The 22,857-nt window shown below is 47.8% G+C and overlaps 1 protein-coding gene across 1 annotated transcript in view; it reads left to right on the forward strand.

The window, feature by feature from the left end:
- The window catches only part of Atp11a (ATPase phospholipid transporting 11A), a 105,535-nt gene that overhangs the window by 33,824 nt on the left and 48,854 nt on the right, over nucleotides 1-22,857 (forward strand). Inside the window, 3 exon segments of the mRNA XM_051182000.1 lie at nucleotides 13,419-13,541; nucleotides 20,016-20,105; nucleotides 20,730-20,810. Of these exon segments, the coding sequence (XP_051037957.1) occupies nucleotides 13,419-13,541; nucleotides 20,016-20,105; nucleotides 20,730-20,810 (294 nt within the window).

The following is a 22,857-nucleotide window of genomic DNA, read 5'->3' on the forward strand; positions in this document are numbered from 1 at the left end:
GATTTCTAAGGACAGAAGCCACCCTCCCCTGTAAGGATGAAGTGGAAAGACAGATGTCAAACAGGACTGAAGGTCGTTCCAGTGGAGTCAGCAGCTTAGTTCTGGGTACTGTCCTGTTTCTGCTATAATACTGGATGTTTCCCAAATCCCTGGGCCTCTCCAGCCCTAAGTCCTCCATAGTGAAAATCAGACTTAAACTCTGGGATCAGCAAGTCCAGACCTATCTAGGTCTGTAAGACTGAAGGAGGTGGCAAGCCCAGCAGAGCTCCTGCCACCCCCACACCTCTGTTCCCAGACTGTGAACTGTCAGTGTGAAAAGCTCTGTTATTAGAAGTGTCAGGAGAAAGATGCACTGGAGATAAGTTTGCTTTGTGGCTGCATCTGCTGCTTTAGTTAAAACCTGTCCCAGCCATGTTTCAATAGCGTAAACCAGTTGTATTCACACAGGAGCGCCTAGCATCCCCATAAAGACAGAAGCCTTAAATTACCCATGCGTGCCCGTTTCCATGGAGATACCTCATAGGTCTGGCTGCCTTCCAAACATGTTCTGAAAGGGTGTGTGTCCTCTTCCCTCATGTCAGGAAGCCTGGGAGAACAGAGGTTGAACTGAGGCTGCTGAGGAAGACTCACAGGGAGGACTCACAGCCATTTCCTCAATTCACTTGCCCCTATTTGTTATGGGGTCCTGGAAGGAGTGACAGGGACAGGAGCACTGTCAGAACATGTGGTCTAGAGCAGGAAGGACTCACAGACCACAGCTGTTTCTTGTTGTGTTGATGCAGTGTGTAGCCTTTAAAAAACTGGCAAGGGCTAGGTCTCTCTATGCAAGAGCCTTACAAAGCCACAGACTCCAGTCATGGAGAGAAAACAATCGCAGTTGATATGAGGCTGCTTCAGGGAAGGTCTGCACGGACACATTTGCATCCCGTGGTCTCCCCGCTTCAGGGATGAAGCCACTGAATAGAAGAGGACTGTGCATGGTATGGATGTTTCCTACCCTGTAAGTGTGAATGTGTCTGACAGTTGTCTGCTCTTCCCACTAGCCTGGAATTCATCTGGCAAAGAGCTAGCCATAGAGTCACATAAACCATACCAACTCCAGGAGTGCTAACACCATGGTGGAGGAGAGCAGCTTGGGAAAGTGTGAGCCACCAGGGCACCTGGGGACATTATTGGTCTTGATCATCCCTGCACCATGGTCTGTGTTTGCCCTGACCCAGGACTGCAGGCTCACTGGAATGTTTCCCCTCCCCTGCCATACCGCTCTTTCATTCCCGTCATGCACCTCATTTGGGCTCTTCCTTGTTTGACATTCCTGGGAGTGTGCTTGTATGATAGAGTCAAGATTAAGAAACAGTCCTGAGAATGAAGAGGAAAATACCGGCATTTCTTAAGTGAATTTCAAACAGCAGAAGAGGTGCTCAACCATGTTTTCATGGTAAAGATTTGTTTCATTACATTTTCATGGTGAATCATAGTGTTTGGGAGTGAAGACCTCCTATTGCGACCAAAACGTGCACTCTCCAGAGCATGTGACCAGCTCACAGGTGCTGCCAGATTCCAGCCAGATGAGAGAGCATGAGGGCTTGAGCATAACCTTTCCCTTCTGCTCAGGGGCAGCAGTTACCATGTTTGTGAGTGTGTATGAAATACCTCCACCTCAGCCTGACCATGGCTTCAAGGACCCTTCCATGACAATAGTGTGTCTCCGGGACAGCACCTCAGGCACAGACATGGGCTTTGGAGACGCACTGTTAGGGCCTGTAGACACTGGCAGGGGACTTCTGAAGTGTGAAGAAAGGTCTTACTTAGGAAGGCAGTAGTAGGCGCGGCTGCCTCTTCTACCCTCACAAGTGCACCCTGCCTCCTTAGAGGGAGAGCACCATCGCCCTCTTGGCAGCTTGTGCAGGATCCTCTTATATCAACCCTCCCCTCCCTTGGGACAACGTGCAGAGGGATGCTGCCTCAGCATCTAGGGGTATGGCTACCCTGGCAATGTGCCTTGAGGGCAGAGATTTGGGGATGTGCTTTTCCTGTCAGTTCCTCTCTGGGAAGGGTGCTGTGTGGGAGTGGGAGGAGACGGCACACAGGCCTTTACCTCCTGGCTTCCTGCATCAGTGTACTGCACTTCGAGTCCATCATGTGCACAGATGAGACAGATGAAGCAAAAATGTGTGTACAGCAAGGATCCTGAGAAATGAGGGGGATGCTGGGTGTGATTCTGTTACTACAGAGTCCCCAATCAGGGCAAGAGGGCCTACTTTTTAGAAACCTCCAATGTCTTTTTGTCCTCTTTGCTCTTCCAGGGGCCTGCCTCTCAACTCCCAAATAAATCAGGCAAGGTGGCTCATTCTTACTTATGAACACCTGCGTATTTCTTGCCAGCTTTTCTTAACCTAAATTCTCCTGACTACCTTTTGCCTCTGGGCTTTTCCTTTTCTTGCTTCTATATATCTTACTTTCAGGTTTACTCTGTGGCAGGGTGGCTGGCTCTTGATGTCCTCCTCTTTTTTTTTTTTTTTTTTAATTTAATTTATTATTTTACATGTCGATCCCAGTTCCCTCTCCCTCCGTCCCTCCTTCCCTTTTACCCTCTCTGCCCTCTCACATGCACCATAACCACCCTCCCCTCCCCCCACCCCAATTCCATATGTAGGGGAATGCCATCCAGTTGGGGTCATATAGATCTGACAGGTCATGTGAAGTAGGGACTAGGGCTTCTCTCCTGTCTCTAGGTTAAGGCAGTTATCCCTCCATGGGGGATGTGTCCGCAAGGTCCTTTTGTGCACCAGGGATACATCCTGGCTCCACTGTCCGAGGTCCTTAGACTGCTCAGTCCTTCTGGCTGAGACCCATATTCAGGGGGGCCTGAGTCAGTCCCATGCTGGCTTCCCAGCTATCAGTCTGGGGGCCCGTTAGCTCCTCCTTGTTCAGGTCAGCTGTCTCTATGTGTTTCTGCCGCCTGGTCTTGTCCTCTCCATCTGCATCTGGGTTCTACTTTGACTCAGTGTTTAGGTATGGGTGTTTGCTCCTGTTTCCAACAGGCATTAGATGAGGGCTCCATGGATAAGTTAGTTGTTGATCTCACTATCCGGGAAGGGCATTTATGGTAGCCTTTCCATGGATGCTCAGATTATTAGTTGGCATCAGTCTTGTAGTTCTCTAGACTAAAATTGGGTTCAATTTTATCTTCAAACCAATATTGGCTCCCTCTTTTATGCTCTCTATCTCTGTCTCTCTCTGTGTCTCTCTCTGTCTCTCTGTCTCTCTGTCTCTCTCTGTCTCTCTGTCTCTCTCTCTCTCTCTCTCTCTCTCTCTCTCTCTCTCTCTCTCTCTCTCTCTCTCTCTCCAGTCTTCTATTCCTAACCGGGCTCAATCTTCCTGGTCGCACATGTTTTCCTTTCCTCCCCCTCGTTTTCTCCTACTTCTCTCTCCATTCGCTGCCCCCCCCCACTTCCCCTGTGCTCTGGGGGACTTGTCCCTTCCCAGTTCTGTGAGGGACTTTATATGAATCTATTAGAATACACCTTGTATCCCAGTTCCTCTAGTGGTGTGAATTATAGGCTGGTGATCCTTTGCTCTAGGTCTAAAATCCATATATGAGTGAGTACATACTATGTTCCTCTTTTTGTGACTGGGTTACCTCATTCAGGATGGTTTCTTCAAGTGTCATCCACTTGCCTGCGGATTTCAAGATTCCATTATTTTTTTCTGCAGAGTAGTATTCCATTGTGTAGATGTGCCACATCTTCTTTATCCATTCTTCAATTGAGGGGCATCTAGGTTGCTTCCAGGTTCTTGCTATTACAAATAGTGCTGCTATGAACATAGTTGAACAGATGTCTTTGTTGCATGGATGTGGATCATTTGGGTATATGCCTAAGAGGGGGATTGCCAGGTCCTGTGGTAAACTAATTCCCATTTTCCTGAGGAACCGCCATACTGATCTCCAAAATGGCTGTATGAGTTTGCACTCCCACCAGCAGTGGAGGAGTGTTCCTCTTTCTCCACATCCTCTTCAGCATGAATCATCATTGGTGTTTCTAATTTTAGCCATTCTGGCAGGGGTAAGATGGTATCTCAGAGTTGTTTTGATTGGCATTTCCCTGATAGCTAAGGATGTGGAGCCATGTCCTCCTCTTGTTTCTTCTATTCATTCTCTCTTGCCTTGCTATTGGCTGTTCAACAATTTATTAGATCATCAGGTGTTTTAAACAGGCAAAGTAACACAGCTTCACCGAGTTAAACAAATGCAACATAAAAAAATACAACACATCTTTGCATCATTAAAACACATGTTCTACAATAAACAAATGTAACACACCTTAAAATACTTTTCCACAACAGATGAATGTTTGAAAGGTAGGTTCCCTAATGGGGGACATATGTAGAGCTTCCTATCTTTTGGGGAGGATCTAGAGAGTCCCCATTGTTAACCTACCACAGCCATGGTATCTATGTGGGACTTTTGAAGCTGTAGACACCTTCCCAGTTGAGTGAACCACCCACCACCAGCCTAATATACTATTTGATGTCCTCATGCCACAGTTACTGTTACAGTAAATGTAGATGAACTTTAACAATGTCCCCTACACCATGCTACCAAAGCTAGTAATTTTCGGGGGTACTTGGCATTATTACTTTCTTGGCATGAATCCTAATGGCTCTTCACTGTCCTCGTGCCTGCCTGGGATCTAATGGGTGATGCCAAGTGCAGTTTCTCATTGAGTACCACTTTTCCTTGGTGAGCTCTGGCTTCCCTGGTGACCAGACACCTCATCTATGTCACCATGTGAGCTTGGTGTGTGTCTGCTTAACTGGGCTATGGCTTCTGTACTCAGAGCCACGTTGTGCCCCCATTAGTCTCTCCTGTGCCAGAGACATCTACCTGGAGGAATAAATGTGGATACATCAGGACTGGGTGTCAGGACACTGGGAACTTGGTCTGGAACGGGACAAGGCTCCCTCTACTGAGGTAAGTCAGGACAGGGGACACCTTGTTGGTGTCCTTCAGACATGAGCGCATGGCCTGAGATGGCCCTCCATGAATGAGGAGGTTGACCGAGTTGGCCAGGGTCTTATCAGATCTTCCAGGCCTTTCTTTGGAGGCAGTGCCTTCTATGCTCAGATCTGCTTTGCAGTTTCTTTCCTCCCAAGGCTTTTCCAACTGTGGTTTGTTTGGGACTTTTCCTTTCTGTCCTTCATCTTTCCCCAGAGCTCCCATAGGACCAGTGATGGGAGCTGCTCGAACCTGGCAGGAGCTCCTGTCTGCTTAGCCTGGCTGGCTGCCTGTAGTGTGGCAGTCATGCCTGCATGGTGGGGACCCACAAAGCTGAGGCTAAGCCTTAGTTCTGATACAGTGTTGTCTCCAAGGTGAAATCTTAGCTTTGGGTTCTCAGGGTTCTGTTTGTAATTTTTGAGATGTCTCAAACTGAATTATGTTTTCTGAAGTTATTGTGTGTGGTGGTGTTACCCAATTTGTCAGTATTTTCACTAAACAGTGTTCCATAATTACTGACTCAGCCCTGTACTTCTCTTCATTAGATATATATTCAGTATTTTGCAAATATGCCCACAGTGCAGTTGGAAGGTATGTAATTTCAGCTTCTTAAACTCACATGTGCACCCACAGGGTTTTTGTTTTTTAATTTGGATACATTTGCTGAGCTCTCCGGCTCATTCCTCTTTAGAAGGAGGGAGTACATTGTGGGAGATAAATATGGAAGAAATCTCTTGGTTTTTATGCCTGACCACTCAAGTTTGGTGTGGCTTGGGAAATAAGGGGCTGGAGCCTGGGGTTGCTGCTTTCAGGGGTGTGCTGGCTCAGCCCACAGACGAGGTGCTTTCTCTCTCTCTGGGTGTCCTTTGGCTTCACCCTTGTTTCCTGTCAGGAAGGGATGGGAGTTATACTGTAAGTTCAGTAACTAAGGACACAAAGATCTGTGTCTTGCATGTTGAATGACTCGTGGGCAGGTCTGTAGGTGGGGACACTGGTAACTTTTTTTTTCCTACACCTCCTCTTGTGTCCCTGGCCTTCCTCCCCATGTCAAGCACCATCATCACCCATGCCTGCCAGGTGTGGTATTGGCCCATGTTTTTGGCCACAGTTAAGGGCACTGCCAGCAGTGACCTATGCTCCAGCCCATCTCTGTTCTGAGTCTGGGAGGACAGAGGCCTGGGACTGGAGGCCAAGGCAGGATTGCTAGTGACCCAGACTCTAGGGCACAGGTGAGGGGCAACAGAACCAGCATCCATGTGGTCTACAGCTAATCAGGCATCATGGCCTCCAAATAATGCCTTCCTCTTTGGCCAGTGTGCATCCAGTCTGTCTTGAAGATGGAAGGCAGCTGAGTCTGGCCTCAGAGCTGACACCTGACTTCATAGTACTCCAGCACCCCTTTCCCTGCTCCGCCAGCATTAAGCTGAGCAAAATGAAGTTTTTTTGTTTTTTATCTGTGGGTTTGGGGAGAGTGGTCTCTATGAGACACACAGCCCTGTGGACGTACTGTTGGTAACATGCTTGTCTCAGGCCATTGCCCAGAGATGTCAATTTCACCTGCATGGTGAAAACAGCTCCCGGTTTCCTGACACTGGGCCTGCAGTCACTGCTAATTCTCCAGTGAGCAATGATAGTAATGCTGCCGTGGTTTCTGCAGAAGCTGTGATTAAGCCTTCAGTGTTTCATATGAGTAACTCGAGGCCAGTATGGGAAGCTGAGATGCTGTCCAGGCCAGCCTGTCCACTCCCTGTCATGCTCACCAAGCTTCCATCCAAGGTTAGAGAGGAACTGCAGCCAGTTTGTACATGACTGTCTACACGTGGCAAATCTCAGGGAGTGCGGTTGGTTGTCTTGGCCCCAACAGCATTTCCCTGGAGCTGTACGGTACTGTCACCCCCTTCCCATCACGCTTGCCATTCAGTGTGGTTCCCATTGTCACTGGCTCTTCCCCAGCTGCCTGGTCACCCCTGACATCACCAGGAACCTCCGAAGTTCAGTGCCTCTCACTGCTGCTGAGCACAGTGAGGCAAGCCCAGGGCAAGCCAAAGTCATTTGTGGTTGCGATTTCTGTTTCTATTTTGGTTCTGGATCCGGGAAGTTACATTTTAGGCGGTGAGTGTTTAATGGTTTTCAGATTGACTATTCCAAATCAGGTGGACAATCAATGTACTCCTATGATCTAAATGACTTGGTGTTCAGAATCATGCTCACAGCGGAGGGTTGCCCCATGAGCCTTGCAGGTAGCTAGAGGGGAAAGTTGGTACTGATGAGCATGGCAGGGTGGCTTAGGTTTCTGTCCTGTGTTTCACATTGCAGAGGGACAGAGAAGTAGAGGGACAGGCTTGTAGGTATCCCCTACCCTGAGAGCTTTGGGCCTCAAACAGGCTTGTGGGGGTTCCCTCTTTTCTGAGCACCTTGGACCTTGGTTACAAGTCTAGACATAAAGCTGGGAGGAGATGACTGGGCCTCCTGAAGGCTGCTGAGTGCTGCCTTTTTCCTTACTGTAGCAGAGTGAAGGGTATGGACAGGCATTGGCCTAGACTCTGAGAGACAGGAGATGGAGGGTGTATGGGTGGGAGGGTTCCATCACAGAATGTGCCTGTGGAAGAACAGGAGCTGCCAGGGCGGAAGACTGTCATTGGATACCTATGAGTCTGAGCATCCTCCTCAGGAGGAATCGCCTCCGTTAAGTCCATCAGGAATTGGGCTCAGGGACATGTTTGTCCTGTCGCCACTGTATAATTTGGTTAGTGGGTTTCACTTGTTTCGGCTGAAATTCAAAGCTTCCATTAGGTGGCTGACACTGGCCAAGATTGACTTCCTGTGTATTATTTAAAGCTTGCCCCTGTGCCTTGTGCTAACTTCTATCTGGACTCAGGCAGCTGATACCTGACTGGTTGAATTTGAGTTCCAGTGCATATTGTCCCTATTGGAGCAGCAGGATTGTCATCTCATGTGTTTGCAGAGGCCACCCACCCTCTGCCGGGCCCCAACCCCCTAGTTACTTCAGGCATCTCCTTGGGGGACCCACTGAACTCAGTGAATCTTCATTAAAAAACTAAACTTTTTTGATGGGGGCTAGACCAATAGGTCAGTGGTATCACTCTTACAGAGGACCTAAGTTCAGTTCTCAGCACCCAACTGCAGTTCACAGCCACCTGTAACCCAGCTCCAGCAGATGCTGCAGTCTCTTCTGAGAGCACCTGCATTCACATTTACAAACTCCCACAGAAACACAAAACAAAAAAGCAATCTAAAAGCACAACTAACCAGAAACTTCCCTTAAGCCCTAAGAATGTTGCTTGTTCTTCCCGAAACTGAGAGAAGACAGCCTTTTAGGGGTCCAGCTTCCTTCCTCCTGGAGTGGTAGGAGGGGACAGTGTGTCTGCAGCCTGAAAGAGTAGAAGCCCCTGGAGTCCGGCTATGCCTGTTTCAAACCATGACCTTACCCTGGGCAGCCATTCTCCATATGGCACTTTGCTTGCTCCCTGAAGTGGAGCCGCACAGTCCCCACCTTTGGTTTGTGCCTCCTCTAGTGCCTGTTGTCCCCCTGTGGCTGTACCTGCCTGCCTGAGCTCTGAGGTCCAGCACATGACAAGAACATCCTCCTCGCTCTCTCCTTCTTGACACTCCTGGTCACTGAGACACTTGTGTGCAGTTGCTGTCCTACAGCCTGCATGGATGGAGTCCTGGTTTGTCCCTGTGTGTTAGCTGTTCCATCGTCCACTTAGACTGTAATGGCCACAGGGTCATTCTGCCTGGGTGACCCATGTAAGTGCAGCCATGTCCTGCAAGGAGTGAGCCCTGTCCCTTCTCTGTCCTGTGCGGGTCATAAGTGAGGGCTGGTTTGGCATGCCCAGTGACATTTCCCCGGGGGTCTGGTCACTCTCCCTTCTTGCCAGTAGCTCTTCTGTCCTGAGTCGGGTCCAGGGATCAGAGCAGCAACTCTGGTTTTTCCCCTGGTACAAGACTCTCAGGGTGGGTTGTTTGAGTATGTGTGTGTGTGGGGGGGGGGTTAGTTGGCAGATTTAAAATCAGCTGAACCCATACTCCATTTAAAATTGGGTACATTGTCCGGCCTTGAAATGCTGGTGTGCATTTCGCTGAAGTTGTATGGAGGCAGGTGCACTGGGAAAACTGAGTTAGTGGCAGTCACGCTTGCCAGTGTATCTCCTTGTTCACCTTTGAAGAGGGTCCAGAACCCTCACTGTCTGTGGATAGGGCAGAACCATCCAAGAATTACACAGAGGGTTGGAGATTTCCAGGGAATGCCTTATACAACCAAAAGAGTACAGGCAGTGCCAGTGTTGTCTTCCTGTGGGTCCTCCATAAGTGAGTCTGACCCGAGGGCCCTTGTTCCTTCTTTACTTTTCATAACTGCTGATGACTTGGTGCTCTCTCATCAGCCTGAAGAGCACATTCTTCATGCCAAAGCCCTCTTGCCTCTGGGTGAGCCATCTTCCCTAAAGGATGCCTTGAGATCCATTTATCTTGAGAGATGGGAGATGACACATCCCTGGGTTGTGTTCACAAGTACACACAGACACATACTTGACCTGTGGTTGAGGGAAGGTACGAATCTGGTGTGTGCTTGGCAGAGGCCTATGTGGTACCAAGGCCATCCATCACTGCACCCGGAGAATTTGGCCTTTGTGGTCCACAAGGTCTGCCTCTGGGACCTTGTGGGCCCACTCTGGGAGTGAGTGGAAGGCAGCCTCCAGCCTGAACTTTGCCTCCCAAAATAAAAAAATCTAGCCAATTTTGCCAGGGTTCTGTACCCACTTTCGGGATAGCTGGTGTTCGTGATTGTTCTAAAAGGGTGTAGGGAGGCTTGTGTGCACAGTACCCACCCTGTGCCCCAGAGCATCACGCCCTGCAGAAGAGGGTTCATGGGAACCTCCCCAGTCCTGTTTGAGTGATACCCATCTGGTGCTGGGAATACTTAAGTTCTGAGTGGCCTCAGACTTGAGGCCAGCAGAACAGAGTGGGCAGTACTACTTGGGTTCTCCCACAGCAGCCAAAGATGGATGAGTTGGCTTTCTAAGACCTTTTCCTGCAGGAATGCAATGTTGGGATGTTGACTGAACATGCATTTTAGAGCTCTATTTGCATCTTTCTTCAAGCAGGGGCCTGCTCAGTCGCTAGAAATTCACTGTCTACAATCTTCACCAGACCTGCTAGAAAGAATGCTCCAAGGTCTGTGTGGGGACTCAGAGTCACCAGTGGATGAGCTGTCCCTTGAAGGGTAATCAACAAACAGGTCAACACATTCCCAGACCACAGAGCCCTCTAGGAAAGCCTGCTGAGTGCAGCAGTCAGCATCCAGCAGCCCTGCCATTGATCTTTAGTGTGACTACGTGACAAAGATATATAACCAGTCCATAGTTAGCTGGAAGGCATACCACGAGTCAAGAACATTGCAGCTCATGTGGAGGAAAGATCCCAGACACTTTGAAAGGGTTGTAGTGTGGGCTGGGTCCAGCTAAAGCCACAGAGTTCCATCAAAATGGGGACACGGTGACGTGATGAAGTGATGTAATCAAGACTGGTGAGGGAGATGACAAATTGACCAATTTCTTAGCATGGTGGCAGGATGTTAAATCTTCCTGTGAGAGTGGCCTTGTCTTTAGTGTAATCTGGAACAGTCCTTGTCCTGCTCATGTGAGCTGTACCAATTGGATCCTCTCTTTGCTTTGAGCATGAGTGATGTGACCCGGTAGAGGATGGACAGTGGGAGTCTGTTCCTGAGCATTGACTGTTCTAGGCAAAGGGTATTTGGGAGTACAACATCCAGGGATGTGTGTCTCTTAGGCGTGTGCGGTCACCCTAGTCCCCTGTTTGCCCATCCATTGCCCACAATGAAGAGATGCAAATGGCTATTTGAAAAAATCTGTATTTTAATTTTATTTCCTTAAAAACTCATCTAGCCTGAGTAGTTATTTCTGTACTTCAGAGTTCTGAGTTTGAGTTGTTTTATAATGTTTCTCTCCTACAGTCTGAGTGGAAATGTAGAGTGTCCTTAGGGATAGTGACAGTAGACAGGACTCTGCAGCATACTACCCATTGCCTCTATCTCACTGGGCCAGGGCACTTGGGGCTGACCTAGTGACACCTGTGTAGTCCCTGCATCTAAGAAGATTCAGCAGCCCCCAAACTAACTGCTGGCTGTTCTGCTAGTGAAGCCTGTGGCTGTGGTGGTCCTTGCTGAGCCCCTGAAGTGCTGACTGGCCTTTGTGGGCTCAGACATTGCACCCACAGCCTTCTTCCTCCTATTCCTGGCTCTACAGTGATGTGTCCGAGTGTCCTCCTGCTGATTTGTCACCTCCCTGCCAACTTGTTAGTCCCCTCTGTCTACTCCCATGATGTACATGACCGAGCCTGGATCCTTTGCCTTATTCATGGAAGTGCTGTCTGCCTAACTGTCCTCTTAGATTTATTGATCCATTCTTTTTAGTACTTTATTAATTAGTCATGTGGACAAGGTGCTGTGGCTGGTCTAGACCTTTGTTGTCGCTAAGAAGTGTCTGTCTGTTCTGGTTGGGCCTGACCCTAGCAGCCTTCTTGCACCACAAAGGTCTTCTTGCTAATCTGAAACTCTTGCTGTGATCTGGAGTTGGTGGTCTTGCTGTGGTCTCGGTTCCGGTGGTCCGTCAGAGACAAATGCTTGCGGGTTTTATTTTAAAAACCCAGGCAGGCAAATGATTCGTAGGAGTGACTCCAGCTCTTGGCCTTGGTCAGGAAGAGCAGGAATTAATATTTAACTGCACACTGAGAACAGCAGATCCTGGCCTTCAGTGTTTTGGCCCTCAGCCCATGTTGCCCTGTGGTTAACCCTTACCTGGAGAGCTCCGTACACTCAGCTTAGAGTCATCCCCAGACACTAAGCACAATGCATCTGTCACAGCCCCACTGGGAATGGGATGTGAGAAGAACCTGAAGGAAAGTCCTGCAGGAGCCCAGATACCCCAGGAGCTGCATTTGCATGGTCACTGTGATTTTTCTTGAGGACTCCTGTTTTATAGACTGGGAGGTGGTTTTCACCCCAAACCTTCTCTCCTGCTGAAGGGTAGAGAGGAAGGTGTTAGCTCCCCTCCAAGTGGTTGCCCCTGAGGCCCTAGTGTGACTTCAGCCTTCAGAGTCTCCGTGGGGGCTCACTGCTATTCCTGAAGCTTGGCCACTGCCAATGCAGTGGTTCTGGGGGTGTCACCAGGCACTGGAAGGCATTTGTGCCTTCCCTTTCCCTGTGTTTGCAACATTCACTTCAGTGCAGAGACCTGACCCTGATGGAGCAAGGGGCACCAGAGCAGCTGTCTTCTCCATGAGCAGGGAATGGAGCCCTCCCGGCTTTCCTGGCAGAGGTCTGATGTATGGCTCTTAACAAGGCCTTGATCACCGTCCCCTGCACTCATCAGCTTTCCCGCAAAACTAGAGGCTCGTAGAAAGGAAGGAGGCAAATGAAGTTATCTCCAACTGGGAGGGTTGCTGGGCCTTTGTTCTGACTAACATAGTAACTGTTGGGCAGCCTTGTCCCTTGTCCCTTAGAGGGTTCAGGGCGGTGGGTATGGTTTAGTTGGAAGCTCTCTTTAAGGAACCAAACCCTGAGATCCTGATGAAGGGATGCTCACTTGGCTCATTGTGGGCTGAGACCAATGCTCTGGAAGTGGCCAGGGCTGGGAAGTTGCCTCCTGTAGTGGTTGTATTCATTCTGCCTGGCTCCTGGGGATATGGCTACAGTTTGAGCTGTTTATTCAGACATTGCACAAACAAAGCTGGTCCCTATTGAGGAAAAAGTGCAGGTGGAGGCATGCACAGAGACAAAAGGAAATGCCATTACAGAATTATGCACTTATGTGCCTTGCAATATGGTCTCCTGGGGGGGCAAATGGGAAGAGCTTCATGGCCGCAGCAAGCAGGTAGCTGAACAGAGGGACTGGTCATGTAAAAGACTAGAGAGAGCCATAGAGGATGTAATAGCAATAGGTGCTAGGCTGCTCAGCAACACCTTTACTGGCTGTGAACTGGAAATGTCCCCAGCAGCAAAGGTCATCCAGGAGGGAGGTGAGTCCCAGGCCCTTCTGGTCTTCTGGGCCTGGCACCTGACTACATATTTGAAATGCACAGTCCCCCTGCCTCATGCGGTCTGACAGCACCCAGCGTTAGAGTGCTTTGGGCCTTTCCCTGAGCAGATAGCTACTCTCTGTGCCAGTGCCTGCCTGGGGAGTTGGCTAAGGCAGTCATGTGTCCAGGCTATGGTGGGGAACCTGGGAGCCCTATGTGACCCTCCACATCATCAGAATGCACTCAGGCTGGGAAGGAGGGGGTTGATGTATGGGACTGTGGCCTCCATGTCAGCAGGATGGTCCCTGTTTCATTGTGATGGCATTGTGGGCAGGAGCTGACGATGCTCTTCTCTCCATAGTGTGCAGGAGAAGAGAACTGGGTGGACAGTCGGACCATCTACGTGGGACACAAGGAGCCCCCTCCGGGTGCAGAGGCCTACATTCCACAGAGATATCCCGACAACAGAATCGTCTCCTCCAAGGTAGCCTCACTTTCTCCCGTGTTTCTGCCCAAGGGAGGCTGCCACAAGAGACAGCGCCTTCCGAGAAGCTTCGGTGTCCTGTGCAACTGTCCCTAGGGTCTCCAGCAGCCACGGTGCTCCTGCATTGCTGTGCCTGTGCCCGGCAGCACCACTCCACTCCTACAAGGATGTCACGGGCACTTTGCTGGCATCCTCCTCCTCACTTCTCTTTAATCTCCCCCAGTAGAGAATGAGACTTGAAGTGGAGGGTGGGAGTCACTTCTCAATGCTGCCCCTTACCCATACATTGCCTGGCTGTGTTTGGCAAGTAGGCCTGCCAGCCTGCCAGCGAGGTGTCACAGACAGGGAGGGAGAGTGCAGCTGGATCTCCTCACTCGAGTGAAATGCTTTGTCATCGGCAGGGTGCGGGAATGCAGTCCACATGGCGAGAATCCGAGAGTGTTTGACTGGCGGGTGTGAGGATTTGTGACTTCACACAAGCGTACCTTCCCTTATGAACAGACATACCTGAAAGCACATGCATTTGTGTTGTACTGTGTATAGTGTGTGTGTGGCCAAGGTGCAGACATGTAAGTCACACCTAGATGTTCTGAGACACAGGTAGGCCTATATATGTCACATAAGGCTCCCAAGAAGGAGATCTGTGTCATCTGCAGCTGGGTGTTCTGACATGCACGGCTCTTTGGAGGAGCCCCTTACATCACAGTTGCTATTGTGTGTGCTGTGAGCGCTGCAAAATTCTCTTTTGAACTCAGAGACCTGTGTTTGTTGGGAAGATTTTATAACAGCAATATTAAAAATACTATAATAAGATTTTGTTCAGAAGCACAACATAGGCAAGTAAAATACACTCATTAGTAAAACCCACCATATGAATGTCCCTTGAGGTGATGCAGGCTTGATAAAGAGGTGAAGAGACAAATGGAAAAGAAACCCCGTCCAGAAGCACACCTCCCCGCCCCTGTGTTCACAGACTGTACTGACGCTGATCAGCTCTCTCAGAAGGTGATTTCTTTGCTAACAGATCCATTGCCACCCCTCCAGAGGGTGTGTGTGTGTGTGTGTGTGTGTGTGTGTGTGCGCGCGCGCGCGCTCATGCACGTATGGGCTCATGGTGTGCGTGTTTATGTGCCATCTGTGTGAACACAGGTTCTGTTCAGGCTGTACAGGATGCCTGTGACCAGCAGAGCAGCCTGACTGAGCTCTCTGAGAGGTGAGGGGCTCTGAGTCTGACAGGAGCCCTAGCAGTGTTTGGAGAGATAGGGAGCGCCACCCTTACTCCTTTGCTTTAATCCACTTGGGGCCTGTTGCCCGAAGTGACTCTGAGAGGCTTTTTCTTCTCTTTCTGTCCCTGGAGAACAGGAACCACCACAGCCTCCTTGATTTCTGGAAAGGAAATCCACAGGGAGGTTGTGTGGGAATTGCAGGTCCCAGGGGTGTTCAGAAGCAGTTTCTCCTGGAGAGGTTTCTTCATACCAGGAAGCTTTCGAGCAGGAACCAACAGAATTAAGTCAACACTCTTGACAGAGAGTGGCCAGAGAGAGGGCAGGCCAGGAATTGGCAGAACCACTTGAACACTTTCATCTTAGCCTCCTAGCAGGCTCTTGGCATGAGGCATGAGCACCTGGGGCACACCGGCGTCATATCTGAGTGACAAGTAGCCAGTGATGTTTCAGGGGGAAATGTGCACAGCCCAGCCCCTGTACCAGTCAAGTTCAGGAAGGAATTTGGACAGGAGGCAGGGCTCTGGACCTCAACTGACAATAGGTTTTTGCAAACTGAGTACAAGTCTGTGAAGCATCAATGGGAATTTATAACTGTCTTTGCTTAAATAACATCTCAGATGTGTGGAAAGTGCTAATTTCTTCAACAGGTGTACAGAAGTTTTGTAAAATATGTCTATAGTAATATGTCTGTGTGTGCAAGGAAATTTTTGTTTCTACCTTAGAAATGCCAAACAGTGCCTCAAAGCCTAGTAGTTTGATTAAACCAGGGAGCTGTGGCAGTGTTTGTCCTGCGAGGAATCACAGGAAAGCCTTAACATGCCTACCATTGCATTAAGCCCCAGCCTGTGTGGCAGGGATATCGATACTAGTGGTCAGTGATTGACCCGAATTCCTGTTTCATCTGTGGGGACTTGGTGTCATGGAGGAAGAAAGATGACTGCCTTCATGGCTCCTCCTGGCCTCTGGCCATACAAGTTCCCCATCCCCCTGTATCTGGGGAAGACTCTGGTCTCAAGTACCATGCTACTCACTGCCTTGTGCAGAATAGTCCTCAGGGCATGGCATTCATGGGGACCCTTGCTTTGCCTTCAGGAGGTTGCCAAAGTAAATACTGGCTCCACCAGCATTGCCTGCTCCCCCCCCCAGCCCACACCCAGTATATAGTGTTTTATTAATGTATATTTATACAGATGACTTCCATATTTACCATGTCACTTAAACACTGAGAAATCTTCTGAGGCTACATCTTATTTGTAAAGAAACTTAAGGCTTAGGGACAGAAACATGTCAGTGGCCACAGGGCAGATAAGCAGCCATCAATCATATTGTTCTCTAAGCATGGTGTTCCTTCTGTGGGGCTGTTGTCCCCCCTAACTCCCTCCTAAACCCATCATGATATACCCTCATCTCCCAACACTGTCAGTCCTGCATAACATTGAGACTTTCTGTCCTTGACCTATGCAAACTGATTACAGGCCAGTATCTGGTTCTGGTGCTTTTGTGGGGCACAGGCACGGGCCTGAGGGCTGGATCAGCCTGTGGCTGAAGCTCTGGGGCCTCCTTCTTATTTCCTGGCTGCTAACAGAACAGAAGAATGCCTAATTCCTCCCAGTGTCCCATGGGCTTGTGACAGTATGTAAGCCACCCTCCAGGCCAGAAGCACAAAGCCAGAGATTGGCACACCCAGGGGAGCAGGAGGCTTTATGGACATGAAATTCACATGCCAGCAGGAGAACCCACTGCTCAACGCAGAGACACCAGCAGGCACACCGGCTCAGTGTGAGAGTAGAGAGGCCAGCTGGCTCCTTCTTCTTAGCGTGACTACAGGGTCCAGCGGGCACCCTCTACTCAGTGTGAGGCCAGTGGGCATACTCTACTCAGGATGAGGACAGACAGCCCAACAGACCCTGGCCCAAGTCTGCATGAGTGGGAAGAAAGAGGGTTTATTAACTGTCTCTTGGGGTTCATCATGTCTCAAGAGAGACATCTTCATGGGAGGGAGATGCTGTGAGCTCCTTGTTTTCCCAGCACCCTTGCAGGTGAAGCAACTGTTTTATTCCTCTCCTTTATCATTGTAACAGACTTTTCTAAGTAGGGATAGTTTCCACTGCTGATAGGAGAGTGAATGTAGAACCTGAGTGTAGATGACACGGAGACATGGTGTGTTGGCCTCAAGTCTCCATAAGTACGTGAGCTTTTACAGATCAGCAAGATAAAAGATGTGTGGCTGACCTGCCACTATCACGTTACCAGTACCAGCTCTTATAATAAAGTGTTCCAGTAATGTGTGTGAGAGAACATGTAGGAGGATGCACATGTGTGGGGGGCATATGTGCATATATGTGGATATGCATATGAAAGCCATAGGTCAAAGTTGGGTGTACTCATTAATGAATTTACACATTTTTCTTTTCCTTCATTCCTTTTTTTGTTTGTTTGTTTGGTTGGTTATTGTTGTTTGTTTTGTTTTGTTTTTTGGACAGTCTCTCCCTGAACCCATGGCTTGCTAATTGATTAGACTGGCTGACCAGCAAGCCTCAGGGTCACCCTGTGTCTACTTTCTCCTGGGGTTCTGACTGGCACTTCTGTGCCCTGCTGCTTGGGAACCTGAACTTTGGTCCTCATGTGTGTGTGGCAAGCCTTTTATTGACCGGGCTCCAGCCTTGTCTTATCTGTCACAGAGGACTCACGTGTTCATGGACATTTAAATTATCTTATTGGATTTCTGGTATATTCAGTCATCAGTAATAACTGATTAACATTTTGTGAACCATGGGATTACAAAGCTAATGGTTCTCAGTCATGGTAGCATCTTCATAGTGGTAGGATTGCGTAGCAGTCCTCGTTCTCTGGTACCTGGTAGAATTTCAGGTACTAGAACAGTAACATTCAGGTAGCACAGGTCCAGACATGCACATGGCCTCTCTGTGTGGAAATGTATTATGCTTGCCAGGGTCACCTGCTGTGTCCCACTCACCTCCTCCAGGAACAGTGCACAGAGCCAGTTCAACCACACTGTCATTTAGCAGCCACAGCAAAACCTCCAACTATGATTTTAAAGCCACCCATACTTAGTGACTGCCACAGCTCAGGGCTTCCTTCCGTGATGGCCTGTATCATAAATCCCAAGCCCTCCTTTGTTATGTGGACATTCCAGAAGCCCAAGGTCTGTTCCAGACTTTGCTCCTTTTCTTTATTCCCAAATGAATCTTTCTTCATTGACTGATAGGAGAGTATCATTATCAGTGTGTTTGCAAAAATTCTACCAGAGCTTCCAAATATAAAATATTTATTTATTTACTCATTATAATACTGGGAATTGAATCCAAGACCTTGTACATGCTAGGCAAGTGCTCTGCCACTGAACAGTGTCCTCAGCCACACCCCCATTCTTTTTTAAATTATATAAAATAGAAACATTAAACTTCTTCCCCATCATACAGTGAGTGGTTTGGTCACCCGGTGTTGAACTGTGTGCCAGCTGCTGCATCTCTCCCCTTATCCTCTGAGATCATTCTGAAAGAAATCCTGATGCCAAATGATTGTCACCTGTAAATATTTCAGTAGAGAAACATTGGTTACCATCAATAATGACTTTGTTACTAAGTAACATATTACAGAAATGTAGGGGTTTTTGTTTATTTTAAACAGGGTCTCTCTACATAGCCCTGGCTGTCCTGGAACTCAGTATGTAGACTAAGCTGTCTTGAACTTGAAGAGATCCACCTGCTTCTGCATCCTGAGTGCTGGTATTATGTGTATGTGTGTCTGTATAGAGAAATGTACATGTGTGAGTATAGGTAACTGTGGAGACCAAAAGAGAGTATCAGATCCCCTAAAGCTAGAGTTATAGGCAGTTATGAGCCACACCATGTGGATGCTGGACTATTTTGATTAACAAATGTGCAAGTAATAAATCTTGGCTTGGAAATAAGTTTGGCTTTACAGAATGGGGCCTTAAATCATTCCATTTTCCTTTATTTCCAGTACTTTGGAAACAGAGGTAGGTAGATCTCTATGAGTTCGAGGCCAGCCTGGCCTACAGAGTCAATTCCAAGATAGCCAGGGCTACACATAGAAACCCCGGCAGAAAAACAATAATGATAATAATAATAACAACAACATTTGGTGATAGAGTTGTATAAAAAACAAAACTAATATGTTCATCCCAGAAATGTGAGAGAATGAGGGCCACAAATATTGCCATTATCTTTGTGTGTCTGTAATGCTGTAATGCTTCCCCGAGAAAGCTAAAGGAAGTTGTGGAGCTTTCTTTTTTTTTTTTTTTTTTTTTTTTTTCCTTCTTTTTTCTTTTTTCTTTTTTTCTTTTTTTTGTCCAGTTAAGGAGAAATGCATGTATATCAAAATCAGGTGAAGAGAGGGGTTGTTTGTGCAATGTTTGTCAAGTTCTAGAATTTCACCTTCCCCATATTGAGTGCCTGTTTTAGCCAGGGCTCTGAGCTTCATTAAGTCCTTCCCAGTATGTGTGTCACACAGACAAGAGCACTAAGACCTGAGAGTCATGAGGAAAACTGCACAACTGCCATGAGAGAAACGAAAGATCCTCCGAGGAGAGAGGAGATATCAGTGTTCATGGGCAGGAAGACTGTGCTGTTGGATGTTGCTCCTATTGACATGACCAGCAGTCTCCACAGCCCTAATCAGAGTCCCCACCAGTGACTTGGAGGGTCCCCTCATACCTCTAAATACATGTGAAAAGACAAGTGACCTTGGATATCGACACAGCATGAAGGAGATGTCGAGGGTAGCACTGTTCTCAGTACAGACCCTGAGCGGTCAGTTTGGAGACTGTAGAGTGGGCAGCGCCCTCTTTCTTCACCCTGCCATCAGGGAAGCAGTCTCCAAGCAGCTCAGACTCTGTCCCTTCTGTCGCATCTCTCAGTTGTCCTGGACACAGGGAGTGGCAGCTCAGAGCAAGAGTTGTGCCACAAGTCTGTGCTGAGCCCGAGCGAGTGAAGAAACGCTCCGCACGTGCACACTAACTTTTGTTCAGTGTTCTGCTTTCTGCCTTGACTTGATGGGCCAGGCCATTCAGGCATGATTACTTCAGGGGGTACACTCTGTCTTAGCAGTTTGTCTTAGGGCATTGTTTAGCACTGGCAGAATGTTAGTAATCTAAATTCTGATGAGTTTGTACCTAAAACTAAACACTTTATACTCTGCCTTCCCTGTTCTTAGGCACTGGAACGCCACAGAAAGTGACTGTTTTTGCTTTTGTTTTGCTCAGTACACATTTTGGAACTTCATACCTAAGAACCTGTTTGAACAGTTCAGAAGAATAGCCAACTTTTATTTTCTCATCATCTTCCTGGTGCAGGTAAGGATGCCCTGGCCCTCTCTCTCAGCACATGTCATTGGATTCTCAAGAAGTGACATACAGTCATTAAAATCAGCAAGAATGTGGCACACCTCATTTACCATTCATTCATTCATGGGTTCTCTGATTCTAGCCCCAAGAGGAGACAGGGCGAAGTCTCCTGCCATGCCTGGCATCTCCATTTACTCATTCTCAGTTCTCAGGAGATGCAAAGCAGATGTACATCCAGAGAGATAGAGATGTGGGGCGGGGACACAGCAAGGGTGTGGGTGGGAGCAGCTGGTGGATTGCACTTTGCAGTATGTTTTTCTAAAGTATTCCAAGTATGGCTATAAACTGTAGAATCTCCCAGCGTGGACTCTGTCAGAACAAACTCAAGTGTGACACCTGCAGTATGACCTAAATGAACCATTGTATCCAGAGTCAGACTTGTCACTGGCCACGTACTGACATGGTTTCCTTAAGCACACCCCTTTATTAAGTTGCCCCCAGGATGGGGTGGTGTCCTTCTTGTCTTGGTTGCCAGGCAAGGAGGGAGCAGGTAAAGTGTTGAGTGGGAAGAAGCTCTGTGAGGCTGCCAGCGAGTGTTTCCAGGGTGACCCCAGGGCTCTCTTGTCCCCACAGTTGATCATCGACACACCCACAAGCCCGGTGACGAGCGGGCTTCCACTGTTCTTCGTCATCACGGTCACAGCCATCAAGCAGGTGAGACTCTCACAGGTCACCTTGTAGTGTGAGGCATGGCACAACACTGCACGCTTCGTTTCCTCAGACTTAGATGGTGTCAGACTCTTGAGAGAGTAGCTACAGATGTGCAGTGAGGTTTTTTAAAAGTCAAAAGTATAAGCTGTCAGTTTGACTCACCCTGAGGGTGTCAGTCAGGCTCGACTGTCCACCCACAATACTGTCACCTGCCCTATGTCCTTACTGTGAAGTCCTTTTGCCCCTCTCCCTATCATACTCCACTTTGTAAGCAAGTTACCATGCACAACCCAACAGTTAAGGAGTCTTGAAGACATGGTTCATCACCTTCATAAAGATGTATGTAAATTATTTCAGATTCTTACTCAGGGAATATTTGTCTAACGCCCATTTACTTTTATCCAGGGGTTTGCTAATATCAATACGGATCTATAAATATTTAGTTTAAACTTTGGGCTCCAGTAATGCTCCAATGTTTAAATTGTTCTTGCATTAGCCATTACCGGCCCATTCAATTTGAGCCCACATTCCTTTAATATGCCTTCTCATTGGGTTATTTATTTGTTTATTTTATCTGAGTGTGAGGGGGGATTCCCTTCTCCCTTACTGAGCTACCATTTAGCCATAAGCACAGCAAAGATTGAGACATAATTTAAATGCCTGGTGTTTCCTCAAAAGTTTTATAACTTTAGTTATTAATTTGGGTAATGTTTTATGTTAATTTAAAATATGGTACAATATATAAACCAAACAGTATGTGTCTTTATTCTGCATGTAGATATGCAAAACAGTGGATGAAAAGACCATCTTGCCCATTTTAAAGGTTTATATCTGTATAGCTATTTATTCAACGGGTATATCTCCATCACTAGGGTATTTTTTAATGCACTAGTTTCATTACTATAGGGCTGTGTACTAAAATTTTGAAGTTGAGTGTGTAAATAAAACAACCCTGTTAATTTGGCCTTGAACCTTTCATTTTCACATAAATTTTAGGATCAAGTTGTCAATTTTTAAAAATATTGTTACAATTCTTAAATTAAAAAGTTAATCTCACAAGCAGAGGGGCAGGTGCCATTGCCGCCACAAGGGGTCGCCTCCACTCAATGTGGGCAGTCTGGTTTGCCTCAGCTGACTCAGAAGTTAAGACAAGGGAAAGTTGGTTTTACTTTAGGCAGAAGTGAGTTAAAAGCAGTGGGTCACTGGTTTTGTGCCTCTGAATGGGAGAAGGAAGTTTGTCTGTACATTGTGAGCCAACCAGTGCAATCCAGTGTATTGTCAGCCTCCAGGACAGCCTCTGCTGACCCTTGATGGGAGTGTTTTCTGTCTTGAAATGCAGCCAGTGACTGTATCTGCGAAAGCTTTCTCGGGGACACACTGTTCTTTCTGACTGGTCTTTTTCAGGTATCATAGTGTTCTCAAGGGTTACCTACACTCTGGCATTTTAGAGCTCTGGTCCATGTCATAGATGAGAGATGCTCTGGGCTGTGTGCTTAGACCCCCCATTAGTTTATCTCAACTCTGCTAAAACACACTGCTCAGAGCATCTGTGTGGACACTGATTTGACCTTTGTCCCTGGTTCTTTATTACTTATTTATTTAGATTTCCCCTTTCTCTGCCCCTATATATTTATTTTCTAGTTGACAAATAATTGCATATATTGTGTCTGTGGGATGGACATAGACTGATGGATGTATATCCTTAGTTCTTGGGTTTGTCTATAGGTAGAATTTCTTTAAGCCTGAGCTATGTCTCCCTCCCTGCATAACAGAACACTTTCCTGCCAGTGGTCTGCAGGCTTTGCCACTGATGTTTGACGCATTCAGCCCGTTGTAGCTATCTCAGTGTATGCCTGGTGGTGTCTTACTCTCATGGCCCTGATAGCCCATGAGATTGGGGATCTTTCTGTGGACCGAGAAGCCGTCTGTAAATAGTTAGATGTGTGACCTTTGCCTGTTTTGTTTGTGCTAGGTCCTTCTGCTACAGAGCACTAGATGGTGTGAATTTGCATTTTGGTGTTTAGAATCCACTTTTTCATTTGAGTCATCT

Source organism: Phodopus roborovskii, unplaced genomic scaffold (genome assembly GCF_943737965.1).
Source record: "Phodopus roborovskii unplaced genomic scaffold, PHOROB, whole genome shotgun sequence".
Taxonomy (NCBI): domain Eukaryota; kingdom Metazoa; phylum Chordata; class Mammalia; order Rodentia; family Cricetidae; genus Phodopus; species Phodopus roborovskii.